This window comes from Crotalus tigris, unplaced genomic scaffold, assembly GCF_016545835.1.
Source record: "Crotalus tigris isolate CLP2741 ecotype Arizona unplaced genomic scaffold, ASM1654583v1 scf7180000021329.891317, whole genome shotgun sequence".
In the NCBI taxonomy this organism is placed as follows: domain Eukaryota; kingdom Metazoa; phylum Chordata; class Lepidosauria; order Squamata; family Viperidae; genus Crotalus; species Crotalus tigris.
In genome coordinates, this window is record NW_024098456.1 from 489,203 (window position 1) to 503,344 (window position 14,142).

The following is a 14,142-nucleotide window of genomic DNA, read 5'->3' on the forward strand; positions in this document are numbered from 1 at the left end:
CTATTGAATGCCAAGCTTTATGTCAAATTGTCAAAATGTGAATTTCACCGAACCCAATTAGACTATCTTGGCTACCGAATTTCCAATGAGGGTATTGAAATGGATCCGGCCAAGGTAAAAACTATAATCGAATGGCAACCCCCAAGGACTCGCAAACAGCTCCAAAGCTTTCTGGGTTTTGCCAACTTTTATCGTCAATTCATCCCTTCTTTTGCCGAGATTGCCCTTCCTCTTACAGATCTACTCAAAACAGGAAAAGGAGGAGGGAAGCCACAACCGGGCCAACCACTAGCATGGACAATGAGCTGTCAAACAGCTTTTGAGAATTTAAAGAGACTATTTGCCGCTGAACCGGTTCTAAAGCACCCCTGCCCAGGGGAACCCTTTGTGATTCAAGCCGACGCCAGCGATGTGGCGGTTGGAGCAGTGTTACTTCAAAAGAACAAAAATGGGATCCTGCAACCCTGTGCCTACACCTCTAAGAAATTCACTGAGAGCGAGCGAAGATGGGCAATCTGGGAGAAAGAGGCCTTCGCAATTAGGTGGGCGCTATTGAACTGGCGACACTATCTAGAAGGGAGCAAGGTGCCATTTGAGGTATGGACTGATCACAAGAACCTAGAGGCACTGAAAACTCCTCGCAAATTGTCACCAAAGCAAGTACGGTGGGCACAGTACTTTAACCGCTTCAACTTCACTCTAAAGTACATACCAGGAGGAAAGAACTTTCTAGCTGATGCGCTATCCCGGTTACCCCAGTACAAAAGTGAACGAGAGCAGGTTAACGAGGCAATTATTCCCAATCCACAAACTGTCACTCAACTTACACCTCGCAGGGTCCCCAATCCGGATGACCCTGGAGTGAAGAAAATAAAACGAGAGCTCCTCACTGACCAATGGTTCAAAGATAATCAAGCGTCCCTAACATGCAGGGATGGCTTGGCTTAGAAAGGGGGGAAGTTATATTTGCCAGAAGCGCTCCGTCTAAATGCTCTCAAACACAGCCACAATGTAAAGCAGGCTGGACACTTTGGATATTTGAAAACCCTACACCTCACCTGCCGGCAATTTTGGTGGCCGGGGCTGAAAAAGGACGTGGAAAACTTTGTAAAAAGTTGTACTGTACGTGCTACAATGAAAAGAATCCCGGGGAAAACTCCTGGGTTACTGCAACCTGTGGCAGACCCTTCTCAACCCTGGGAAGAAATAGCTATGGACCTTATAGTGGACCTACCTGAAAGTAGGGGAATTGCAGTACTTGGTACAATGGAAGGGAGACCCATTGTCTGAAGCCACATGGGTGAAATCTAGTGAAGTGAACGCTGACAGATTGAACAAAAGGTTTCATGTGAAACACCCCAACAAACCGAAAGATAACCCTTAACATATGCTTTTGTTTACTTTACAGGTTCTGTCCTTCTTGTAAGGGGGGCCGGATGTCAATGCTGCAAATACTGTATATTCTTGCTTTGGCAATATGCAAAACTGTTTGCATATTGTTAATACTTAGCTTAGACTGGGCGGGGGAAAAAGCCCGGGAAAGAAAGAGGAAGTAAACTTTTGACCTTCTCACTAATTGGATAATGTGACCTGTGACTGCATGAGAAGGGAGGGGTTGAGCAAGGAAAGCTTGATGCCAGCGACCGGAAGTTCAGATTCTGGCACCAATTAGTCCAACATGGTGACCGGCAAAATTTGTAGCTCTGCAAATAAAGACTTTAGGAAACATGCCTGAAAGTTCTTTGAAGTGCTTCATTAGTCGGAACATGTGACACATACATTGCTACTAGAAGCACGAAGCTGAAAGCACCAGCCTGAAGATGACAAATGAGACTTCGTCGAAACGTTGCCAAGACACTTCCAATTTTACGTGGGAGAAAACCCGAATAACCAAAGACCTACATACAAACACCCGCGAAAATCTCAGATATATATATATATATATATATATATATATATATACGTAAAATTGGAAGTGTCTTGGCAACGTTTCGACGAAGTCACATTCGTCATCTCAGGCTGGTGTTTTTAGCTTCTTGCAGCAATGTGTGGTTTTAGTGTTTCTTCCTTTTAAAGAAGAAACAGCAAAACCACACATTGCTGCTCAAAGCAAGAAGCTGAAAACACCCGCCTGAAGATGACGAATGGACTTCGTCGAAACGTCGCCAAGACACTTCCAATTTTACGCGGGAGAAAACCGAACAACCAAAGACCTATATAAATACCCGCGAAAACCTCAGAAAACATATATATATATATATATATATATATATGATGATACCTCCCACCTACCAGCCATTTGGAAACCCGCCCTTATTGACAAACGACTCCCTAACACAAAAAATGATACCAGACCCACACTCACAAAAACCACACAGGATGTCACCACCACACATCGACGCAAAAAACAAACCCAAAGCCACACCGATGATGAGGCACGACCACAAACCAGAAGCCAGACCACAGCTGCATCATTAGCCACTTTAAACCCCTCCAATCCATACATGAAGCAAACTGACACCCTCCATGAAGAGGAGGCACGACCACGAACGCGAAGCCAAAAAATAGCAAGGCAGCCCAAAATCTTAAACCCCTCTGCAATTCAGACTAACCTGAGCACAACCAAACAGAACACTCCCCCAGCCAATCAGAGCACAGCCAACCCTCCAGCCAATCAGAGCACAGCCAACCCCCCAGCCAATCAGAGCACAGCCAAGCCCCTAACCAATCAGAACAGACCTCCACCCAATCAGAACACAGCCAAGCTCCCACCCAATCAGTTCACACCCCCACTGGCAGTTAAAAGGAAGAAACAGCTAAGACCACACATTGCTGCTCGAAGCACGAAGCTGAAAACACCAGCCTGAAGATGACGAATGGGACTTCGTCGAAACGTCGCCAAGACACTTCCAATTTTATGCGGGAGAAAACCCGAACAACCAAATATATATATATATATATATATATATATATATATATATATATATATATATATATATATATATATATATATATAATTATGTATCAATATTTATGACTATAATACCTTTATAGAACGTTATTCTTAGGGTTAATGTTAAAAAATAAAATTACAAGTAGAGTTGTACCTTTCGTTATCCCACTATTATCTAGTACAATTTATAATACTCTTAACACCTCTTATATATATTTCTATAACACTACACACGATGCATATACATATACTATTTTCTAAGTATTATCACCACTCTTAATTTCATTCACTATCGCTCTTATTTGAATAATCACCTATCTATATTTCTTTACTATACTATAATTACTTTCTCACTTCTATTTAATTCAATTACTCAATTATGCTTATTTATTTTTTGTTAATACAATTCATTTGCTTCATTACTTTTAATACATTGCCTGATGCCCCTTTTCTAATTGTAGCTTAATCACTGGTTGTATATGAGTGCTACAATATTGCATCAGCCTTTTTCCTTTCTGTCTGAATTTAATATATCCACCGACCCATCAAATGTCACCTCTTATTTCTTCTTCTATATATCCAATATTTCCAAAACGTCCACTCGTCACTTTACCCAGATATATGTCAGTTAAAGTCCAAATTTCAATGCTATTTATTCTTCAAAAATAAGTTCCAATAAGTAGTATGAAAATTTCTCCATTGTCTCACTTCATCTTTTAATCCCTATGTTAATTTTTCAAAGTCCTTCTTAATCACCCTTTATTGCCCCCAACCGTCCTTTCTCCAATCCATTCTCTGGTTTCAATCTCTACTTCTTGCAGTTCTTAAATTCCAGTCTCTCACATTTTATAAATTTTACTGTGGGCTCTCTACTTCTTCACACTGCTCTACTTCTTCACACTGCTCTATTTGTTCCCTTCTCTGCTCTATTCCAATTCAGTTGCCGCTGTGTCTCTCTCCTTATAGCTTTGCTTTTTCTGCACCTTCTCTCAGCCAAATGTTCCTCACCTCCTTCAGGGGTTTTCCTCGTCTCCCATACAAAGCTGTCAGTTCTACTTTTCACTTCCTCTCAGACTGCTGCCATCGCTCCAGGCTGGCCTCCTCTGCCAATTTTAAAAGTGCTGCTCCTTTCTGCTCAGGTGTTTGCTTTCCACCCAGCTTCTCTGAAGCTTCCTCTTTAATTTACCAAACTCTTCGGGTTTGGCAAAGCCCTTGCTGGGCTCTTAACGAAGATTATTCAGAATTTAGGAACAAAGATCTGTTCCTTTACCCACTCCACGATATCGTCACAGCCGGAAGTTCCAGTTAGTTTCCATCCATTGCTTCTTGTCCTGCCTTCCAGTGCTTTGGAGAATAGTTTGACTCATTCTTCTTTGTGGCAGCCCCTGAGATATTGGAACACTGCTATCATGTCCCCCCTCATCAATTTCTTCATTAAACTAGACATGCCCAATTCCAGCAACCTTTCCTTATATGTTTTAGCTTCCAGATCTGTAATCATCTTTGTTGCTCTTCTCTGTACTTTTTCTAGGGTCTCATCTTTTTTACATTGTGGTGCCCAAACCTGGATGCAATATTCCAAGTGTGGCCTTAGCAAGGTATTGTAAAGTCGTATTAATACTTCACGTGATCTTGATTCTATCTCTCTGTTAATGCAGCCTAGCACTGTGTTGGCCTTTTGGGCAGCTGCAGCACACTGCTGGCTCATATTTAAGTGATTGTCCACTAGGACTCTGAGATCCCTCTCACACTTGCTACTATTGAGCAAGGTACCCCCTATACCAAGGGTAGGTAACCCAAAACACTCAAAGAGCACTTGGACCTGTTTCCCACCAAAAACAAAACACCAGGAGCCGCAAAACCCTTTTGATATCTAAAATGAAGATAACACTGTATATATCCTTTTTTACCTTTATTATAGGTGTGTGTGTGTGTGTGTGTGTGTGTGTGTGTGTAGGTATGTATGTATACACACACACACACACACACACACACACACACATTAAAAATAAAAGTAAAAATATGACTCTTGGGAATATCCATACTATTAAAACAATGATCACCAAGAGAATGCTTTAAGAGAATAAAATGACATACACACACAGGTAAAAAAAGGATATATGCAGTGTTATCTTCATTTTAGATGTCAAAAGGGTCTCTCTCTCTCTGTCTCTCTCCCTCCCTCCCTATCTGCCCTTGGTCTGCCACTCCTCTTCCCCCACTCTCTTTCTTTTTCTCTCTCTTTCCTCTCTCTCTCTCTCCCTCCCTCTCTCTCTCTTTCTCCCCCCCCCTCCTATCTGCTGCTCACCTGGCAAGCTTCAAACTGTTGTCCAACAAGCTAGGGGTGGGCAACCTCGTCTCTTTTATGACTCATGGACTTCAACTCCCAGAATTCCTGAGTCAGCCTAGCTGGGCTAGCTAGCTCTCTCCTGCCCTTCCTGCTTCCTGCAGAGACGCAGCAAAGGGAGGAGCTCCGCCCAGTAAGCTTTTCAGCTCCTCAGAGAACAGTGAGTGCACTCTCTTTTACACACACACACACACACACACAAACACAAACACACACACAGAGAGAGAGAGAGAGAGAGAGAGAGAGAGAGAGAGAGAGAGGCAGGGAAGTGCAATTGCCTCTCTCTGTCTCTGTCTCTCTCTGCAAAGGCAGAGGAGGCTGGGAGCCACAGGGGAAAGCTCAAAGAGCCGCATGCGGCTCCGGAGCCGCAGGTTGCCGACCTGTGCCCTATACTATAAGCGTACATTTGGTTTTTCTTGCCTCAGTGTTGAATTTCATTTTGTTAGATAGCCCCCAGTTTTCCAGCTTGTTGAGATCCTCCTGTATCTTAAGCCTAACTTCTGGAGTGTTGGCTATTCCTGCCAGCTTGGTGTCATCTGCAAATTTGATGAGTTCCCCGTCTATCCCCTCATCCAAATTGTTGATTGAACCTCCCTATCTGAAATTATTCATTTTGGTGCACCATGCAGCCAGTAAATATATTTAAGGAACAATTTGGCTAGTTTCTGGGCAGATGGAAGACTACAGCATGTTATTAAATGAGTTTGCTTTAAAAAAAGGTCAATCACTGTCCATATCACCATATTTCCTCTACTCTTTGGTAATTCAACAATAAAGTTCATAACAATGTGTTCCCATGGCTGAGAAGGACCTGCGACAGGCTGCAACAACCCAGGAGGCTTTCCTGGGATTCTCTTCATGGTAGCACAAACTGCACAACTTTTTACATAGTTCTCCATATCTTATTTAACCCTGGCCACCAAAATTGCCTCCAGATTAAGTGTAATGTTTTTTATATATCCAAAGTGACCAGCTTGTTTAATGTTTAATGTGTTTAATGTGGCTGCGTTGGAGTGCTTGGAGTTGGAGTGATTTGGGCAGATATAATTTTCCCTTTCCAAGCTAATCCATCCCTGTGAGTCAGGCTGGCTTGATTTTCCTTGAACTATCGGTCATATTTTTTAGTTTTTGATTTAATTACTTTGTCAATCAGTTGTCTGGGTTAGGCACCCTCATGTTCTGTCATCATCCAGGGTTTATCTGAGAAATCACTTGTGATAGTGGCATGATAGGGGTTATGATTTGTTCACACTGGCTTTTATATTGAGGCAATCTAGAGAGAGCATCAGCTAAGAAACGTTTTTCCCCTGGTTTATATTTCAGGGTAAAGTTAAAATGATTAAAATATTGTGTGCAGAATACTTGTTTAGGGGATAGTTTGAGGGGACTTTTCAGTACTTCTAAGTTTTTGTGATCAGTCCATACCTGAAAAGGTACCTTGCTCCCCTCTAGGAAATGACACCAAGTCAATAAAGCCCATCTAATTGCAAAAGCCTCCTTCTCCCAAACAGCCCATCTTCATTCTGTGTTAGTGAGTTTTTTCAAAGTGTAAGCGCATAATTCTCCTTTATGGTTTTTCTGTAATAGAACTGCACCCACTGCCACATTACTGGCATCAGCTTGAATAATAAATTGCTCCTCAGGATGAGGATGTTTGAAAATTGATTCTGCAATGAACAGTCTTTTTAAATTCTCAAAAGCAGCTTGGCACTCTAACAGCTAGTGTAGGGGTTCACCCAGTCATGGCTTACCCCCATTTTTACCAATTTTTAACATTTCTGTGAGGGGCAAAGCAATCTCAGGAAATGAGGGGATAAATTGTCAATAGAAATTAGCAAATCCTAAAAAGCTTTGGAGCTGTTTTTGAGTTTGGGGAGGGGGGAGTTGCCATCCAACCACAGCTTTTACTTTAGCTGGGTCCATCTCAACTCCTGTGCTGGAAATTCTGTAACCCAGATACTCCAAATGTTCCTGATGGAATTCACATTTTGAGAGTTTTGCATAAAGTTTGGTGTTCAGTAGTTTTTTGAGTACTTCTCGTAATAATATTGTATATTCTTCCACAGTCTCTGTATAGATTAAGATTTCATCAAGATAAACCAAAACTCCTTGGTTGATCAGCTGCATGAACACAGCAGGAGTTCCTTGCAGCCCTTAAACTAAAATCTACCCAGAGGGCTGTTGAAGCAGTTTTCCATTCATCACCTTTTTTATCCTCATATGATAATACACCTCTCTTAGGTCTAACTTGGTAAAAACACTCCCCTTCACCAGATGGGCTAGCATGTCTTTCATTAAGGGGAAAGGATACATATTCTCCATGCTGGCATCATTAAGATATTTAAAATCAACACAAAGCCTAAGCGATCCATCTTTTTTCTCCTTAAAAAGTATGGAGGTAGGATTCAATGAAACCACTCACCAAATTTTTATCAATACACTCCCTCAATTCCTTCATCTTGAAGGGGTCATTGCATACATCTTTGGTTTTGGCAATTTAGCTCTTGGCATAATCTCAATTGCACAGTCAGTAGTTCTATGGGGGGATAGGATGTCACATTCTGTCTCACTGAACACTTCAGCCAAATCTCCATATTCTCTAGGAATGAGAGGTTCCCATGGCAATGGATCTGCTGCCATTTTTAGAGTTTCAGATGGTCATGTTGAGATCCCACTTGTGTCATTTGAGGGGTTGGGGGTGACAGCCCTATGGGTAATCTTAAAGTTCTCATCCCCTTCTCCCACCATATTAGAGATTTCCACTTGTCCAACCAAGCTAATCCCAAAATCACTGCTTCAGTCATTTTTGGGGCCACAACAAACTGGTTAAACTCCCGATGTTCCACCACCTCTAGTTGCACCAACTCCATTAGGTGGGTAACTAAAGCTCCGCCCACTAAAGACCTTTCTGCCTGTTTGCATCTCATGGGAAAGGAAAGCTTTTTTTGCTTTGATGCCTAATTTAAGAACAGTATGGAGGTTGATCAGGCATCATGAATACCCAAAGTCATTCAATACATGTAAGTCCATCTGGGTTCCTATCTTAGGGACCAAGAGCTTAGCAGAGAGGGAAAAAGGTGGAACAGGCTGACTCACCATCAGGTCGCTTTCTCCCTCATCGTTGCTGTCATACAGAACTGGTGAAAGGGCAGCATCAGTTAGGCCTCTGTCTTCTCTTGAGTAGGGGAGGTGACTTGAGTAGCTTGCTCCTGGTTGATCCAACTTGATTTTTATCTAGTGGGCTGTGAGCTTCCTTTTTGTTTTGCTGGCATGGTTGAGCCACTTTTTTGCTGAGGAAAAGGAACTGGACAAACAGCTGCTTCATGACCTGGCTGGTCACACCTAAAATATTTTATTGGTGCCCCAGTTGATGTCCAAGTCAGAGGGGTTCAACAGGGAAGCTGATGTCTCACTGGATCTGATCTTGGTCTAGGTTCAGGAGTGGTAGTTTCTTGTAGTAGTTCATTTCAGTATCTAAATTCATGGCCAAGCAATACCACTTGTAGAGTTGATCAGGGATCCCCCTGTAGACACATGCCTGGAATAGATCTGGATCCAGCCTGGACTTGAAATGATGAACTAGTGATCACTTAAGTCACTGCATGATTCTGTCAGCCACTTTCTTGGCTCACATATTCCTTTGCTGGCTGACCCATCTGTTTGACTTCATGGAGGTGTTTTTCAGCTTGCAGGGCAAGAGAACCATCCTCAAATCTGGTTCTCAGGCCTTGGATGAACAGTCCATAACTGTTAGTTAGTACCTGAGTTATGGGACTGTTAGTTAGTCCCATAACTCAGGTACTTGCTCATTGTATAAGTGGTTAGCCATTCTGCTGCTTCTCCCTCCAAGATTCCGCTACCACATTGATCATATGGGCAGGGTCCAGATAAGCATTGGCACTTCTGTTTATGTGGGAGCACACTTGGTTCAAGAAGAAAGTTAACTTCTCAAGGTCACCATCAAATGTAGGCTTGAAATGGAGAGATTCCACTGCTGATCTAGGACAGCCTGAATCAATCCATACTGGTGCAGCTGATCTCTTGGGAACCCTGCTGCTGGGTGAACTCTTGGTAGGGGCCTAGGACTGGTGTGGCACTGATGATGTTCAGGGCTGAGTCACTGGAGGTGCCAATCAGGACTAAGTCTATAATGATAATGGTCTGGACTAGCCTGGTTCCTTTTGTCTCGCACCTGTTGCTGAGATCAACAAAGTCACACTCTCTATTGGAGCAATGTTCTGTACCCCATTCACTGTACCCCATTCACTGATTTGGTTGTTGTAACTTTGAGGCTAGTAACAGGCTCTTCATTTTTCTACATCATAGAATCTTCCCTTCCTTTGTCATCCTCCCAAGGCTTTCAGTAGGCAACCAGAGCTCAGGATCCCATGGGATTAAAAGAGTTTTGAGTCTTGGGTTAATGTCATGATTCCGATAATTGAGATCAATCAAAATAACTTTAAGGCAAGGAATTAAGAACATTTTTATTTGGCTACAAAATAATGACACATACAAAGGTAAACCAAGATTAAATTCTCCTCCTGTTGGTTACAAAGTTGCAAGTTGCAATTCCCATCCAAATTAGATGTCATAAATCACATTCGCTAATTGTTAGAAAATGCAGGCTCTTCTCCCAGCCCTCCAGCCTGCCAAAATGTTATCAGCAATGACCTTGAAAATTACACCCCCCCTTTCTTCTTCTGATCTAACTATGTGGCAATGAAGACAAAGTGAAAATGGCTTCAGTTCAGTTTGCCACAGCATTCACAATACCTTGATGGAAGTACAGAGTAAAATCTGTGAAGAACATTTAAAATAATCTGCTTCTTGAAATGTCATTAAAATATTTTAAAATGTATTATTTGATATCAGTTTTACAATTCTAAGTTGTGAAAAAATATGTGAATAATTAGGATTATTAAGCAACTGAAGGATAAATGTCAAAAAAATTGCTTAATAATGTAGATGATAAAACTTAGCAACAGAAATAAATGTATAGAGGTATTTTACTATGTATCATTATTAATACCTATTTGGTACTTATATGAAATTAAAATTAAATATAAATTCAACTGTCAATCATAAGTAATGAATCATATTATTCAGAACAAGATAATGCATGGCTATTCACCCAACATGTAAATTTTGATAAAGTAAGATAAATAATTCTACTCAATATCTCTCTAAAATTGTAGAGAAAGCCAAATCTTTGATAGTTACAAGACATCCAAAAGTCTTAATTTCTTGATAAACTCTACATTTTCATTACTGCATCCAGTATGAATCCAACACATTTAACCCCAATGCCTCTTCCTAAAAGTACATTAAACAAGTCTTTTAGAATTAAGACAATTCTATATAATATATCTAACTGATTCTTCTTTCATTTTGATAGTATTAGCATCTAGGCATTTGGAAGACCTATGATTGCTCTAATGTGAAAATTTTGTATTGCACAGTTCTATCCTATTCAAATAATACTTATAAATAAAGACAAAAGACCTATTTAAATAAAACTTTTACTCTTAGGCTTTTAGAATTCTCCACACAGCCTTTTGGATGTCCTTGTTCCTGAAACTATAAATGAGGGGATTGAGGAATGGGGGGAAAACTGTGTAGATAACAGCAGAGAGCAAATACCAAGTGTGGGAGGATAGACTTTGGGGCCTCATATATGCAAAGAGAGCAGAGATCAAAAATAAAGAAAAGACAGTCAGGTGGGGAATACATGTGGAGAAAGCTTTATATCTGCCTTGAACTGAAGGGACTTTTAGCACAACTAAGAAAATGTTGCCATAGGAAATAAAGATAAGTCCACTACAAAATGAATCTACAATGACTGATATAACCAAAATTAGAATTTGATTAATTCTTGTGTCAGTACAGGAAATCTTTTGAAGAGGAGGAACATCACAGAAAAATTGCTCAATTCTATTGGATTTGCAGAAATTTAACCTGAAAGTGAGTATGGTGTGCAGCAAAGCATGGATCAGATTGCTTATCCAGGAAGCAGCTGCCATTTGTAAACAGGCATCCCAGTTCATCATTAGTGTATATTGCAGAGGATGGCAGATGGCCACATAACGGTCATAAGCCATGACAGTCAGCAAGGAAAGCTCAGAACCTAGAAAAGTGAAAACTGAAAATACCTGAGCAACACATCCAATATAAGAGATCCTCCTGTTGTTTCTCAAACAAATATCCATAGCTTTAGGAATCATAGTTGAGATCAAGCAAACATCACAGAATGACAAATTTGCCAAAAAGAAATACATGGGAGCATGAAGGTGCTGGTTTAGGATCACAGCAATACCAAGAAGGAAATTTCCAATTAAGGCTAATAAATAAATGACAAGGAACATTGCAAAATACAGAATTTGCATATTGTGAGCATCAGAAAATCCCATCAGAAGGAATTCCGTCAAAGTGGATTGGTTGGCCATTTCTTTTCTCTGACTACTTCTGGAAAGAAAGAGAGTACAAGTATATATATATATATATACAAGTATATATAGTATTAAATTATAATTGTCCCAATGTTTGATAAATATTTAAATGCCAGGGCTACCCATTCTTAAAATGTAACAGGGCACCTTATACTTTCATATATACCACATTTTAATCCTTTCTATGTTATATATGACATTGTTTACAATCATATACATATGTATACTAAATCCTTCTATCATAAGGGATTACATTGTCAAAAATGGCATTTTATAGAAAGAAACCATAATAATGTTGGAAACAAAAGAAATCAAAAATTTAGAAAACCTTGCTGTTATAGTTTATTTCAAAGAAGGATTTTTTTTGAGCAAAATATATGCATTAAAATATACATAATATATACTTTCTTTCTGTCTTTATTTCCTTCATCTGAATGAATAATATTAATTCTTATGGTAATTAAAAAACTGCAAACAGGATAGAAAATAAATACATATGTATGCTTTAGGGTTTAATAATTTTCTCTTAGTATATACAGCTTTCTTCATAAAAGTAAAGAATTAAATGTTTTAATTAAGCAAAATTCAACTTTAACAGGCAAGATTTCTAGCTCCATTTCTGTGGAGGAGACAGATTGACTTCATTTTTTGATATAATATAATTTATTTGTTTATTTAATTTTTATCCCACATTTATTACTTTATAAAAAAATCAAGACAGTAAACCATAACCCCAACCCTCCTTCATTTTTTTTCCCTCTAACAACAGCCCTGTTTCAATAGGAAAAAAAATGCAGCTACATTTAGGTGGAGGAGAGAGATTAAATTAGGGTACATTTTTTACTGAAATATTTTTTTTCTCAAATTAAAGAGGATATAAGATTTTTAATCTGTGCAAACTCACCAGAAACTTTAATGGAATGGTTCTCCTGGGTTTTATGAATATTTCTGTATGATGTGTGTTCCCTCAATTCAATGAAGCCCATACTTATGTAATTATCAACTAATTTCATAATAAATAAGTTATTCTGAATAAATAAGTTATGACCTAGTAGATTTGTGTCAAATTAAATAAATATTTGATACTTCAATCAAATCATTATTGTGGGTTTACTCAGTCAATTTTGTAAAAAAAAATAGTAAAACAAAGAAAAATGAAAGTACTTTTTGAATATTAGTTTTCTTTTCTAGTTATGAGCGATGATGTATATGGTACATTTTTTTTCTTTTTCCTCTTATTTTTCTTAAATAATCCATATTTAATCCAGTGTACTCCTTTTAGCATCAGACATAATGAATAGCAATATACAGTTCAGATCATATACAGTGTTAAGAAGAACTTCGTTACTCGGACAATATCTCAGGTCATAAAGTTGATTACTAGGTCTGTATAAAGCAACAGTATTATATTACTCTAGATAATACTCATCCGTCCAAAAGGAGATCTTCCTGAATAGTATTGCACAGTTATTTCATTGCTGAAATCCTGAGCACATAAGAATTGTGGTCTTTACTTAAGTTCTACTTACCACTATTTGTGTTCTATTTTGAAATGTTCTTGAAAGGTGACAATAGAAATCCACATATGCTTTTCTACCATTTTATAGATTCTAAGTTTCTGCTAAGAAGAATTTAAAGAAAGAACAGTTACATCACCCTTAATTTTCACTGTGCTTCAAGAAATCACTCCCTGGAGAAAGATCATAATTTTCATGCTGAATTTGAAGCTCTACATTGCAAAACATAAAAAGGACTGATTATCATCTACTACCTATCTGTCTTATATTATTATATTCATGTATCATACTGTTTTAATAAGTTTCAATGAAATCTGATACATATTAAAAGCAGATCCAGAATGTTCCTCAGAAGACTATTTTAGATGTCCTTAGATTAGCAACCACTTCTGAATCCCATCCCAAAATCTCAGTCCCATCTCTACATCTCATTAGAAATTCTCTAATGAATTTTGTGGCTCTCTGAGGAACAGATTCATGAGATAAATTAGCATATTTGTCATTATCTCTCTCTCTCTATCTAACTTATCAGAGATTTTGAGAAAGAACATATGATCCAAGACACAGGTTTAGTGTTCAGAAACAACTGCCAGTCTGCTTAAATCAGAGATAATGCATCATCATCATCATCATCACCATTGTCATTGTCATCAACATCAACATTGTTATTGTTATTGTTAGTCATATTGCAAATATTTTTATTCCCCATCTCTTACAACTTTGGATATATATTAATATCAATGAATGAAGCTGAATTTAAATTGTCTTCAACTAGATATTTTGTAAGTTTAATTGTTCACTTTTTGTTCACTGAAGGGTCACTTTTGGAGAAATGGGCAGCACACAAATTTAATAAATGAACAAACAAACAAATAAATA

At 38.8% G+C, this 14,142-nt stretch overlaps 1 protein-coding gene across 3 annotated transcripts; it reads right to left on the minus strand.

The window, feature by feature from the left end:
* Nucleotides 1-9,764: 9,764 nt before the first annotated feature.
* On the minus strand, nucleotides 9,765-13,537 carry LOC120320353 (olfactory receptor 14A16-like). Of its 3 annotated transcripts, none has more exons than XM_039369974.1 (2): nucleotides 13,276-13,537; nucleotides 9,765-11,759 (listed from the first exon to the last, which is right to left on the minus strand). In XM_039369974.1, exon 2 carries the CDS (start codon nucleotides 11,741-11,743, stop codon nucleotides 10,826-10,828), a length of 918 nt encoding a protein of 305 aa, XP_039225908.1. In that variant the 5' UTR covers nucleotides 11,744-11,759; nucleotides 13,276-13,537; the 3' UTR covers nucleotides 9,765-10,825. The 3 variants fall into 3 exon arrangements, with proteins under 3 accessions (XP_039225908.1, XP_039225907.1, XP_039225910.1); XM_039369973.1 differs by having other exon boundaries at nucleotides 9,765-11,762; nucleotides 13,276-13,536; XM_039369976.1 differs by having other exon boundaries at nucleotides 9,765-11,762; nucleotides 13,403-13,492.
* Between the last annotated feature and the right edge of the window lie 605 nt (nucleotides 13,538-14,142).

What these genes read in the sequence shown, in the direction of transcription:
- LOC120320353 (XM_039369974.1), bottom strand. Translation starts at nt 11,743, where the DNA reads ATGGCCAACCAATCCACTTTGACGGAATTCCTTCTGATGGGATTTTCT.